This window comes from Calidris pugnax, unplaced genomic scaffold, assembly GCF_001431845.1.
Source record: "Calidris pugnax isolate Ruff unplaced genomic scaffold, ASM143184v1 scaffold317, whole genome shotgun sequence".
Lineage (NCBI taxonomy): Eukaryota > Metazoa > Chordata > Aves > Charadriiformes > Scolopacidae > Calidris > Calidris pugnax.
This window is the reverse complement of record NW_015091111.1, coordinates 439,372-452,668: the sequence shown is the minus strand read 5'-3', so window position 1 is coordinate 452,668 and position 13,297 is coordinate 439,372. Positions and strand designations below refer to the sequence as shown.

The window sequence follows — 13,297 nt, the reverse complement described above, 5'->3', positions numbered from 1 at the left end:
GGGGGGGGCAGGGTAGATTCAGGGCCTTATCGGGGGTTCGTGGGGCTGACCTCGGAGTGCCGAGGGGTCTCCTGTGGGGTGAGAGTGACCGTTCGTGGCTGGAGGAAAGGGGGGGCTGTGGTGGGCCACCGGGGTGGGCTTCCCGCCTTGTTTTGGAGAAGAACGCTCAGAAGGTGGAAGGGAGAATGGCTCCCGTTGTACTCTGGAGGAGAGGAGCGAGAGGGCTATGGGAAGTAAAGTTTTTCCTTTCAGGAACATAACCTGCCCACAGCAGTGCATTGGTGAGTAATGGGGCAAAGTAGTGATCTGTGCCCTTTTAGATAGGGAGTGCTGGGAGTGGGTCACGGACTCTCGTGGGGGGGGTTGGTGCAGCAGGAGAAAAATTGTGGTGCTTGCTCTCTACAGATTCACGGCTAGAAAGGAGCTATGGGGGGATTGTAGAGCTCTTCTGCAGGAGTGTGCACTGGAGAGGAGCTTGCAAGTGTTTGCTTAGATGCACCCCTGTACGCTCAGACAAGTGTAAATCAAGACTGTGTTTGAGGAAGGTGGGTGATGGCGGGAAGGCTTTACTGTTTTGCCCACAGTGTGGGCCACCGTCATCAGCCTGTGCTTAGGAGGTGAAGGAGGACATGTGAGATTCTGCTGACCATGGTGAAGTGAATGTTGGTGTCTCCTGCAGAGCAGGCCTTTGGGTGTGCGGTGAGGTTTGTAATAGAGTTACTCTCCCTTACTGGCATGTTGCAGGGGCTGTGTATCTCTGCACTTGTAAGACTGGGAGGGGAGAGGGGATGGGTTTTGGTTGCAGGTGAATATATTCTGTTGCCACATGGGAGCCTGCTGAAAAATTCTCTGGGAAATGCAGCGTTTTGAGATGAGAGGAATGGCCTGAAGTGAGCTTGCAGGCTTGGAAGTTGCCTTGTCACTTGGCTGAGCGCGGATGTTTGCCTCTGCTAGCCAAGTCCAGACATCCTTGCAGCCTTCTTTTGATAGGTTTGGGGAGCATCTGACGGTGTGTCTGCAGTAGCCTTTCATGTGACATCTAGGCAGTGAAACCCTGGAATATTGCACCTGCTTTTATAGTCAGTTGGTTTACCCGTTTCCACTTCCATCTTAAGAAAAATATAGGATGACGGTTAAAGTCAGACTAAGAGTTCTTTTGGTTGAACAGTGTGGCCAAGGAAGATGGCAAATGTCTATCTGAAGCATGTGTTAGAAACCTTAAAGGATTTAAAACGTCTTTACTTGTTACTAAATAAAACTCTCTTTTCATCTTTTTTCTGTTCTCTATATTCATCAGGGTCCTGGGAGATAAAATTGAGGAGAGGACTGAAGGAGGGTTGCTAGTCAAAACCCTCACCAGCATATGAGACAGCAAAATGCATTAGCTAGAAGTTGGATTATGGGAAAATTAGACTGCACTCTCTGTTTGTAAATGTAGTTGCTACAGTAGGTCGGTAACTGAAAGAAGAATACTACTCATGAGCATAATAGTTCTGGTTTTGGCTGGGAATGGCTGGTAAGATAGAGGAAATACGGATAGGATTTGAGGAGAACTTTGTTTTAAAGTGAGGATGCTGAAGCCTCGATCTTATGAGGTACGAAGGTAAAAAAATATATTTAAATTTCCTTGGTCTACTTTTTAGAAAATTATGAAGAAATTCATGTTGAAAGTGTTGTAAATCATGTAACTCAATAAAGAGAGGAACACTTTTGAGACTTCAGTTAGAAACCAAATCTGTCAAAATTGGAAAGTGCTTTGAAAAGTACTCTGTGCAGCAAGGGTTTCACAAGTCTGCATTTGAAATTTCTCAGCCTGATTTTGAAAAATACTAATTTTAGCTAAGTGTACTGGTTTCTTGGATAAATTTTCTAATGTCTTGAAACAAGTGTGTTTGTGTTGCAGAGTTCAGGAAAGATTACTTTTAGTCTTTGAACTATATCTGTTTGTTTCTCCGCCAGAGGTAGGCTTGTTTACTTGGAGCTGTGCCCTGTACTGTGACAAGGCCAAAAATTGTCTAGTTGTGATAGGCCTAGGAAACTTGTTGCTCTATAATTGGATTCTGGTTCTCTAAAACTGGTTTGTGATTCTAGCAATTTCTCCCCTTGTTCTCAGTACAAAATTAATTTGAAGCGACTTGATGTTACAGTGCAAGGTGGTATTCTGACAAGAGTTTAGGCTTGTAACTGAAAGCTGTCATGAATAAAAAGGAATATTTAAACAAACCTTCCAGTGAGAATTTGAAGCAACACACTTTATAATAACCAATTAGACTTTTTACAGTTTTTATATGAGCAACTTTTTTTTTTCTGCTAATCAGACAATTTTAAAGTTCAAAACATGCTTTTTATATTGTGACTTTAATTTTGGTTCAGTATTCTTATTTGTGAAAATGCTAGATGAAGACGGTCAAATATTTTGGCTGACTAAAAAAGTTGAAAAGGTTTAGCCTCAGGACCTATTATTTGAGAAGGCTTATTATCAAATGGAGGAATTTTTTCAGGTATGGCTGTTTCTGTTAACTTTTGGGGGAAAAACTGTGGAGTGCATGGGAATCAGCGTTGTACTCGCCGTTCCGAGCGGGGCAGTTCAATACTTGAGCATTCAGATTTAACTAAGATAAAGGAAAACATGCATCTGCCTACGCAAGCTGCATCTTGTGTCTGTTGAGTATCTGAGAGAGTAAATACATTAAACATTGTGTTAGGAACCAAATAATAAGCCCTGTCTGAAGCTGATTGCAGGCACATGTGGCCACATCTCTTGTCTGAAGTGACAGTGATGACATTGTAGGCATCTAATTCTAGGGCTTCTGTTGTAGTTATCACTATGTAGACATGAAATAGGCTTGTAAGAGATCTCAACAGATGTTCTTAACTTCCTTAGAAAGTGAAATACCAGTTGAAAGTAAGCCTGTCCTGTTTCTTTTCCAGCTTCCCTGTGCTGTTGACGTAAAAACCTGATTGTCGAAATGCAGAGAAGTGCAAGGAATATTCAGGATGTCAGTAGTCTTCTGCCCGCAGTCTCTCTCTCACATAATATGGGCTTTCACATTTCGCTGTTCTGCCACAGTGAACACCCAGGAAATGCCTGCTTGTTAACACAGTGTCAACCGTACACTTAGCTGTGGAAGTCTGAACTTCTGTGTGTTCTGGTGCATCCTTAATATGTTTATGCTTTATTTTTAATTGTGTGTATAGGGATTTTTGAATGCTAATGTTATGCTCCGTTGGTGCTGGAAGCTCCTGGTTTTTAATTTTAGAAATTTAGGCTAGATACTAACTGAAGCTGTAGTGATTGTGTGGGGAGTGTGCTACATCAAAAATGAAGCAGGATCCAAAGGGTATGTAATAAGGAAAAAGTGAGGCTAGGCATATTTTTCATTTTTCCCGATAAAACAGGTATACTGCAGGGGAGAAGAAAAAGGGATACTACTTCAATTTTTCAAAAGACAGTGTCATGGCAAAGAATTTGTACTTTCTGGTTTGTAGGGGGTATAAAAAGCATTTTGGCTTTTTACCAACAATGAGGTGGTACATATAAGGGAGGTACTTTTTAATATTAACCTATGATAAAATGACAAGCCGCTTTAATTCTCTTCGGAGAGTACAGTGATAAATTTCTGAACTAGTGCGGACTATCATCTGAATGGATAGAGTATTAACTTGAGAAACAGTTTTGCAAGAGCCGGAGAATATTGCTGGGTGAAATGGGAAAATCTGCCTTTGAGACTTGTAACCTATGAGAAAGTGTGAACTTATTCTGACAACCCCCTTCCTACATGTTTAGGCATAGGTTAATCCTGCAACAGTTGCTGATAAAGAGGATTGTTTTTATATTTCCATGGGGGTTTATAATGTTAATGGGTAGAGCAAAAGTGCTGTCATGATCCTGTTCAAATCCAGAAATACGCTTCTAGGTTAAAGAAGTCTTCTGTCTCATGCCCTGATGGTTTTCTCTAATTTCTTGATTTTACAGTAGATGTCTTTCTCCTCTTCTAGGGAATTGTTAATATTGCTTTTGTATCTCGTAGGATTTTATTGGTATATATTTGCATAGTCAGAGGAGGTGTGACTTTGAAGGACTTGTACTTGCTGCTTCAGGTTTGATAGATGACTCTGCAAAAATGGAAGCTTCGGAGATTACCAGAATAAGAGCGTCAGGGAGAATTTGTATTTTTTTTTAACTATTCTAGCATTTTCAACTTATGTTCTCTGATATTTCATGTCTATTTGATTAACTGTGTGGGGTTTTCTTGCTCATGCTTTTCTTCAGTAGCTGGTCTTTTTCCCTGTTTCCTGGCTAGAATTAGAATTTTCATGTGAGGGAAGTCATTTTAATTCTTGGCTGAAGGAGGTTAGCCTTTCGCATACTCGGGAGTATTTTCCTTACATTCTAGTGAATGTTCTAATATAATTTCCAAAGAATTTTGGGGAGAATGACACATATTCCTTTAAACTTAATAAAAGAAGATTTAAGGTAGCATGAATTATGAATACAGCTAATCTTATTCATATTAGAATACATTTTAATATGCTAGCCATTTTTTTCAAATGCATTGGCTCTATGACTATAGTTTTGCAACTGTTGTATTTGGAACATTCTTATCCGGTTAAGCTGTCAGCAGGAAAAAGTTACTTTTGTACTTAATAAGTTGCTGATACTGTGTGCTGTATTTCTCAACAATCCTAACTTTCTTGGACTACCATTCCCAAGGTGACCAGTAAACTGAGAATTTAAATATACAGGTTATATGCACTTATGAATAGCCTTCTACATAATTGTGTCTCATATTTAAAGTTTATTTTGCAGGTGTGATTGGTAAGCAAAGATATCTGTCCTTGATATGGGTAATGACAGGCTGGAAGGTGGAACTTACGGGGAGTGGAGAGTACATGTTAATTAAAGAATAATATGAGCAGATGACATGCTACTGTCTACAGTCTCATTGCTGCCCATGTGCATCAATGGCGTGTTTAGTGGCAAATCTTTTGAAAGTGTCTTAATTTTATTTCTGAAACTTGGAAAGTACTTTCCTGAAGGGAAATCTATAGGGCTATGTAAACTTACAAGACTGAAAGATATGGCTGCTAATGTCTTCTCCCACCAAGGTTTGTATCTTTGGCCACTGCTCCAGACGGCGTGCTTGAGTGGAGTGGAGTCGTTGAAACAAAACAATTTTTATTTTGCAGCATATGGTGAAGTGCAGCATGTCTTATTTAGGCCCTGTAAAGACCAGACATGAGGCCTCAGCAGTTCTCTGTGTGCTGCCCTGCAGGGAGCATCAAATGAACATGAGAAATGAAGAAAAAAGAACTTGTGGCTGCTTTAAGCACATGAAGTCAGAGCATGGTCTGAAGACTGATGCTCTAGTTCTCACTGTCTTTATCATTCCCTGTGTTTTTGTGTCAGAGGTTCAGGGAAAGGAACAGAACCAGGGCTGAAATCCTTAGCCCCATCCCCCCAACTTGGATGTCTGAGCGTCACACCTTGTATTTCTGACTTGCTTTTTATTTGGTTATCTAAATGAAGGCCATTAATGCATACCTAAATAAAACTTATTTTACCCTTCCAACTGGTTTGTCAGTATGCAGTGTTGGGAAAGGCTTTTTTTTAAGTGTCTTTTTATTATTACTTAAAATATCTTGTCAATTTTGTTCATACTCAAACCACTTTATTGCTGTTACGCTCGTTGTGAATCCGTTTGTGAAAATTGGCTGCTTAATGGTACTGGAGGGTTGTTTATGCTAATCAACATGGCCATGCAAGATTTACCACTCAGAGAATATATGCTAGCTTCTTGGAACAAGCCCTTCCAGGTTCATAGGGAGCACTCAGAGCTGTCAATAGGCATATTTCCCAAACCCCAGGTTACCAGTTACATCTTCATTTGCTTTTCATGCCTATGCTGGCTAATCCTTTTCTCTCTTACCTGAGCGTGACACTCTTGACATCAGTGCATCTTGGCTGCTGGAGCAGCCTTTTTCTTTCTCTCCCAGCAACAACCATAGGCGTATAATATTTGCCTTCCCTATCAATCTTACAGTGATTCTTCCCATTTGACAGCAGGCTGCTGCCGCTGTTAAATTTCTTTTTGGTTTGGTTTTTTTTTTTTTTTTTTGGAAAGTGCAGGTAGCTGAGCTCCCCCCCACCCACCATGTTGTTTAAAGCTCTGCTTTATGTTGAAGTTTATGTGTTCATGTGTTAGTACAAAACTGTATGTATGCAGCTCTTCTATTTGCTGTATAGCATCAGAAAACTGGTCCTACTGTCTCCTCTTTTAAACAAAGCTTAGATTTTAACACGCAGAGTGCAAGTGTGTATTGGCCAGCTTTGAGGTCAGAAATCCTGGGCAATGTATAACAGCAGCTACTAGGCTGATAAATGTCACCTGGGTGTAGATGAGCTCGATTTTGGAGAGGAAATTAGAAAGGCAGAGGTAATTGCTCAGGAAGAAAATATCAGAGCTAAATTTGGATTTGTACCTTGCCAAATCCGGACTATTAATCTTCCAGACCATGCTGCTTCTTGCTTTGTATACAAACTTCAGTAGATTCAAATAGTAAATACAGAAGCTTCTGAATGTTTTATACTGTCTTTAAGGCTATTTTTGAACATTGGAATAATTTTAAATGCCTTGTTTAGTAGAGTGCGAATGTGGGGTTTTTTCCCAGTCACTCACTCACCTTATAAACCCGACTGGATTCACAAGACTCTTCCTCTCCTGTAACTTTATGCCTTTGGGAGCAGAAGTTGGGCAGTAATCTGTTCAAGCAACCATCGAGATGGTCTTGTAACTAAATAGGAGTGTCCTTCTTAGGAAGACAATATGAGAGATTACTGTAATGTAGATTTGTTCAGCAAAAGCTACTTTTATTATTTGTAGAAAGAAGTAGCTAGAACCAAAAGTGTTCTTATCAGTGAAGCTACTATAAAGCATCTAAGTAGTTTCTTATCTTTTGGACGTTTCAATAGTAGGCACAATATATGCTATTAATCTGTTGCTGATCATGGAGTTTGATTAGGGGTAGTAAAACCTGTTGCACTGGTCAGTTTGTTGCTTCATTATCTGGTTTATTGTTTGATAGAACTGCATCGACATCACCTGACTTTCAGTACTGTCCATATGGCAGTATAATCTGTGCTAAATGTGTTTTCAAGGGCAATGGGAGGGAAAACTGAGGAATATTCTATTCTAAACAAAAGTGTTCAGGCTATCATGTCTCCTCCCTCAAGGAAGAAGAGAGCAAAACCCTGTGGACTGAAAACTTTGGTCCTTGTCTAAACAATGATTTTTCCTGAAGTCTGTGAGAAACCTGTGAGTCTATTACAGAAAAGATGGAGATTGGCAGGGAATTATAAAGTAGATTAAAAAAAACCCTCTGCTCAGAGTTTCTTCTCAAAAAAGCTCAACCGTAGGTTGGTTGGCAATTAGTCTCAGAGTCCATCTCTTTGTCATCCTTTTACTAATTTGATAAGAACGTGATGATTTTGAGTACAAATCAATAGAAACATGATGGAATTGAAGAACACAAAGTTTAACGTTTGTACTTATCTGCCTGACTTGGGGTCAGTTTTCTGCAAATGTCTCTCAAATGAGCAGCATAGGTTAATAACTTGGCTTCATTAAAAGATGAAGCCCTGAAGCTCACAGATCCTGGAACTTCCAGTAAGCATAGTGATGCTGCTCCACTGTGTGCTGGCCGCCTGTTCCCAAGGGGAGTGAATTTCCACCAGAGCAGGTGCAGGAAAGAGGTAGTAAGGAGGGTATGGAAGACTGAGACTCCCATGTGGAAGGAAACTGAAGGGCCTGGGCTTGCTTAGCTCACATGCTGGGAGAAAGATTTGATAACGCTGTATAAATATTTTACAGTGATAAGCACCATGAAAGGTGGGAAGGCTATTCATGCTTGAATTCACCCTGAGAACAAATGAGTATTAATAGTCCATGAATTAATCTGCACTGGAAATTACGAAAAAGTTTCCAATATAAGAATAAACTTTGTAGCAGCCTTGTTGTAGAAGTAGCAAAGGACCTTAGTCCTTAGGTGAAGGTGAATCAGATTCCTCATGGGGATTGTGGTATGGAAGGTGGGTATGTGGCTTGATGTCTGAAGGGGTCATTTTCAGTTTTATATTCAGTTTCTCTATACATCTGAAAAAATTCAGAAATATATTTTGCCTGTGTTACAGAGCCTGTGTAATTATAAATTAAAATTGTTGGAAGTATACTGTTCACTGTTAGCTTTTTTTATTAGGAGTTATGGGATGTTTCTTTAAATAATCAGATTTTGTTCCCTTTTCCGTTTTAGTATAGTGTATAAGGTACGAGAAATGGAAATTGGTGTGTGACAGTGAAGGAAGGGAGTTTGCTCCGTGTACTGAACTGTGGGAACTACTTGCCTTGATGGAACCCAGCGTGCCCTGCTTGCTTAGCTGGCTAAAATAAATACAGGGAACAGCTGGGCAACTCAGTGCTAGCATTTTTCAGATGCCCAGCTAGGATGCAGTTAGGGACTGATATTTCTTTGGAAGACCTCAGTTTTTCAGCTAGGAGTCATTCAGATCTGTCTCTTAATTAAACGGCCTGCATGGCATCCATTCTTGAGGATGTTGTGTTCAGTACAGTCTCTGAATAGTAGGGAGAATTTCACATCTAAATTTATAGGGGGCAGAAGAAAATTGTCTTCTAAGTTAGCCACTGTAGTGTGTAAGTGTGCTGCCTCTGAATCTTTAGGGTGTTTGCAGATGAATTGATGCTCATTCGTAAAGGTGTTATCGTAAAGTATGGGTTCCATTTAATCTGCTGTGAAATTTATTAGGGCAGGAAAAAAGTGGGATTCTCTGAAGATTGAAATATATTTTGAAGTCCGATCAGATGAAATAAAGCTAGGTAGCCTGAAGGTTTGGTGTATGGATCTGTATTTCTGAGAAGTGTCACGTTATGGGTGCAGAGGTTGACTGTGTATCTTAAACCTACTTTCTAAATTTGACAGATCAATGTGCTGGGTGTGTTTTCCAGAAATTAATTTTCACTTAATAACCCTGAACTGATGGTGATGCTGAAGTCTGGATACTCGGTGACCTAATTTGCTAGAGGCAACGTTTAGAATGTTGGTGTTTTCAACAGCTTACTGTGCCAGTAGCTGGAAGATACAGTTGCCTTTCTAAAGAGCAGTAAGAGGGCTTCTCTTCTGTTTGATGGTTTTTGTTGTTGTTGTGTTGTTTGTTTTGTTTTTGTTGGGGTTTTTTTTTCTCTTGAAAAGGGAACATTAGCTGTTTAAATCTAAATGAAGCTGGTTTGGACTACTGTATCTGATGACATACGGGGTGTTTAGGGCGTGCTCTTATGTATTCTTTTCTGTTGGCAGAATTAAGGGCACTAATCTTCTCATTAGTGGGTGCTGAGTCTTCTGTCGCTCCAGTTAGAACTACAAGAGAGTACTTTATGCCACTAGCATGTTACTGTTAAATTGGGTGTATCTGATGTCATTTGTTCCTTTATTTTATTCAACGTGATCTAGCTGAAGCTGTCCCTGCTCGTTGCAGAAGAGCTTGGACTAGATGTCCTTTAAAGGTCCCTTCCAACCCAAACTGTTCTATGAACACTTTTTTTCAGTCACAGTCATAACTAATGCATTTTTTGTCGATTCCCATGGCCCCATAGTGTAAATGGCAGTTTGCCTGTGTCTGGAGAGGAATGCCACCTGCCAAGGGGATGAAAGCATAGCTCTGTTATTTGTTGCAGACTCATACAGAAGGTTTTAGAAGAGGGCAGTGCCCCAGGTCCATGAGGAATGATGATGCTATCAGCAAATTATTATTAAAATGAGTAGTGGTTAGGCCCTGCCTGAAGATGTATGGATGGCAGTGAGCTGCTGTTAGTTTTACTGTGGAAAAGAACTGGGTGGCTGGAGACCGATTGTAGAGCTTTAGGGAGGTGCTGGGATGGCACATATAACAGAAATACCAAGAGCATACTTCCTCCATCTGCTGAGGAAAAAAGAATATGCTTTCTATTTTGGTGTGGCTCTACAGAGGGAAGTCATATGTTGCATTCTGTATCCTTGTCTGGCTAGTGATTTAATCATCTACGTCAGGTGTAATCTTAGAGAAGAGTTTTGATTCTGCAGCCCTCATTTGCTGGGTCATGAAGCCTGGTGAAACAAACACTCCTTTTTTCATCCTTATGCAGCTCCATTGTGAGTGTTAAAGGCTGGTTTGTCTCTTTGGGACCAAACATCCAAACTGAAAGGATTAGCCCAGTAAAGAGATTGATGAAGAAACACAGGTATAAAATCTGAGAGGAAGAGGGAGAAAAAGTGATGATAACAATGAAAGAAAAGGAGATGGGTAACACAGAGGCTTCAGACATCATTTACAGAAGAACAGAGTGAAGCCAGGAAGCATGAGTGGCATGTGAAGCGTATGACAGATTTTAATTATGCTGAGAACCACAAAGCTCAACTTCTCAATAAATATTTACTATTTAGCACCTGAAAATACTTTTTCAGTCTATTTACTATTCCAGTAACGCTAATAGTGAACTATATTTTTAAAAATTAACCAAAAATGAGAATGCTACCAGCTACCTGTGGCACAAATAGTTGCCAGTCAGATAAAGCTGTCAGGATAAACACATTTTCACATGCTTAGCTGGTTAAATAGCTAGGTATGTGTGCCTCAATTGCAGTGTTTCTTGAAAAAAGCTTATAAATATTTAGGAAAAAAAGAAGCTTTAGAAGATGGAGTTAGTTTGTCGTAATGAGTTTGTAGTGCATTAGTTGTCTTTGTTTTACATAACATTGTGAATGTCTGTCTTAGAGCAAGGTGCAGTGTTTGTATGCAATCAGTTTGTCTTAAAACATGGTTTCAAATGTATCAGTAAAGAAATGCTTCTACAGGAACGTCCTTTATTTCTTGGGGATAGCGTTATGCAGTCTTTCTGGAGAATATGGGCATTCTGATACATGACAACTAATGCAGTGTCATTTGAGCTGTTGTTGCATGTGGTGCTCTGAAAGTGGACTGTATGTCAGTGGTTTGCACAAGCAAGTAAATGCGGCAAAATGCTTTCATGTGTAGGCTTAAAATTTGCTATGCAAAGCTCCAGAAATTACGGGGGAGGGGAAGGAGTTGAAAAATGAACAACTGGACAGTTTGCCCAAGTCTTTGCATATTAAGGCTTCAAGTCATTCCAATGAGTTAAATCGAATGTCATGGTGGCCTTACCAAAAACACAGCCGTTCCCTGAAGAATCATTGTGATGAAGAAAGCTGTCAGCTGTGTATAGCATGTGTACCCCCTGCATCCAGAAAAAGAACAGGGAGGGGAAATGGATCGGTAGATAAAAGCATTTTTTTCCGAAACTTCTCAATCTTTCACTGTGTTGTTTTGTAAACACGTACCTAAAGACTTCTCATAGGGAAATTACTTACCTAATGTGATTAAGCACAAGAGATTTTTGGGAACACATTGCTCTACAAGTGATTTCAGTGGTGTCTTTGGAAGACTGATGTACTTGACATAATCAGACTATGTCTGAAAACTACTTTTTAGTATTTAAAACTTAGAACAAAGTGTACTTAATTTGTTTTGTATTGCAAAACTTCTTTCCTTTTTTTTTTCATTAAGATGTTTCTGTGCTTTAGGTGAAGGCACTGAAAGAGAAGATTGAATCAGAAAGGGGGAAAGATGCTTTTCCAGTAGCTGGCCAAAAACTAATTTATGCAGGTAATGGATATTCTGAAAATACTGAATCTACTGTATTTTTTATGTTTTTCTTTGACCTTGATGTGAATGTTAAGTCTCCTAAAGATTCTAAGTACTGAAATGCAAACAGGTTAAAAAGAAAAAAAAGGCAACACAAAAGGGAACTCTTAATTTTGAATCAGCATTCTTCAGGTTCTAATACATGTGTGTCTGTTGTTATCGTGCTCTTACAGCATGATATGCTAACAGCTTTAGTCCTGGGTAGGGTATACTAGATGAAGTAGAAATAGCTTTTGTTACAAGACATCAGGATTTAAGCAGATCAAAGCCCATGTTCTGGGTTCACTCTTGTCTTTTGTTCAGTTTGTGCTATGTATAGCTGAAGCGTTCCTGTGTATACCTCAGAGAATTAAAAATCAGATTATTTCTTTTGTTTTAACAAAAGAAACCACCACCAAATCTTTACTATATAAAAGTACTTTCAATACTTTTAAACTGTCATTAGAAACATTTATAATGTGCTAGGAAGAAGCAGGCTAACGTTAGATAAAGACATGAAGTTACTTTCTTTGAGCTTCTGTACTTCAAAATATTTTTTGGTAATATTTTTTTTTTCTGTTTTCTCCCTGGCTAATACATTCTGTCACTAACACAAAAATCCAGTTTTCCATTCTCACTTTACGTCAGAATTTAAGAAATTCTATTCCAGTACCCCCTCTAGTGCTTTTTCCTTTCAAATTGTGCTTTAAAGAAACTTTGGTAGTCTCTTTACTTCTTCAGCGTACAGCTTTGTAAACGGTATTGGTCTTCCGCTTCTAATAAGCTAAAGCCACTGATCACACTAGAAGTACGCTAGTGGAAGAGAAGTCAGGAGTCTTTCCCTGTTTGTATGGACTTCTTGGGACTATGTTTCTTAGCAAGTTTTATGTCCCTTATACTTCAGTGAAGGTAAAGCACATCAAGAACATGAAGGTAAAAGTTGCATGTATAGTCAAGAAATGTGAACGAGGCAGAAGGCCTTGTGCAATACATATAATTGCATTACACTTTTAGTGTTATGTTTCTGTGATTAAAAAATCAAGGGTTGCATAAGGTAATATGTGTCTTGAGCATTTCAGAAGCCAGAATTTATCTGCAGCATTGTATAATCCTCACAATGAGTAGGAAATGTAGGAAATACAATTTAGTATAGGAGAGCATCTGAAGGTTGTTGGGGTTTTTTTCTTGGATGAGAGGTACAACAAGAGTGTATTGATGACATTTTTACTTTCATCAAAGTAGTCTTTAGAATTTTAATAGTTTGATAAAGCAGAAGTGGTATCCCAATGGAACCTGATTAAAAGTATTTTAAAAGTAGTATTTGTTATTTAAAATACTTGCAAATTTGTTTAAAAAAAGGTAATTCTAATCAGGGGTGAGGTAGATCTGTTGTGTTGTCATGTGTATTAGGGTAAAACCTAGAAACCCTGAGAGTGGTGTGTCCTGAGTAGATAGGATGTCTGCATATATACATTGTGCAAACTCCTTTCCCAAAGTGCCTCTAAACGAGAAACTTGTAAGTAAACTTCTATAGGTTCTGAGTCAGAT

The 13,297-nt window shown here is 39.2% G+C and overlaps 1 protein-coding gene across 5 annotated transcripts in view; it reads left to right on the top strand.

Moving 5' to 3' along the window:
- Positions 1–131: 131 nt before the first annotated feature.
- Positions 132–13,297, top strand: part of RAD23B (RAD23 homolog B, nucleotide excision repair protein) — a 32,607-nt gene continuing 19,441 nt past the window's right edge. For 2 of the 5 annotated variants that reach the window (XR_001413777.1, XM_014958142.1), the window contains exons 1-2: positions 2,955–2,999; positions 11,650–11,731. Coding sequence is in view for 3 of the 5 variants with exons in the window: in XM_014958142.1 (XP_014813628.1) it covers positions 2,970–2,999; positions 11,650–11,731 (112 nt within the window). In the remaining 2 variants the exon portion in view is untranslated. Of the gene's footprint in view, positions 282–2,468; positions 2,502–2,954; positions 3,000–5,076; positions 5,110–11,649; positions 11,732–13,297 lie in introns of those variants that run through there. The other 3 variants (XM_014958145.1, XM_014958144.1, XM_014958143.1) reach the window with 3 other exon arrangements.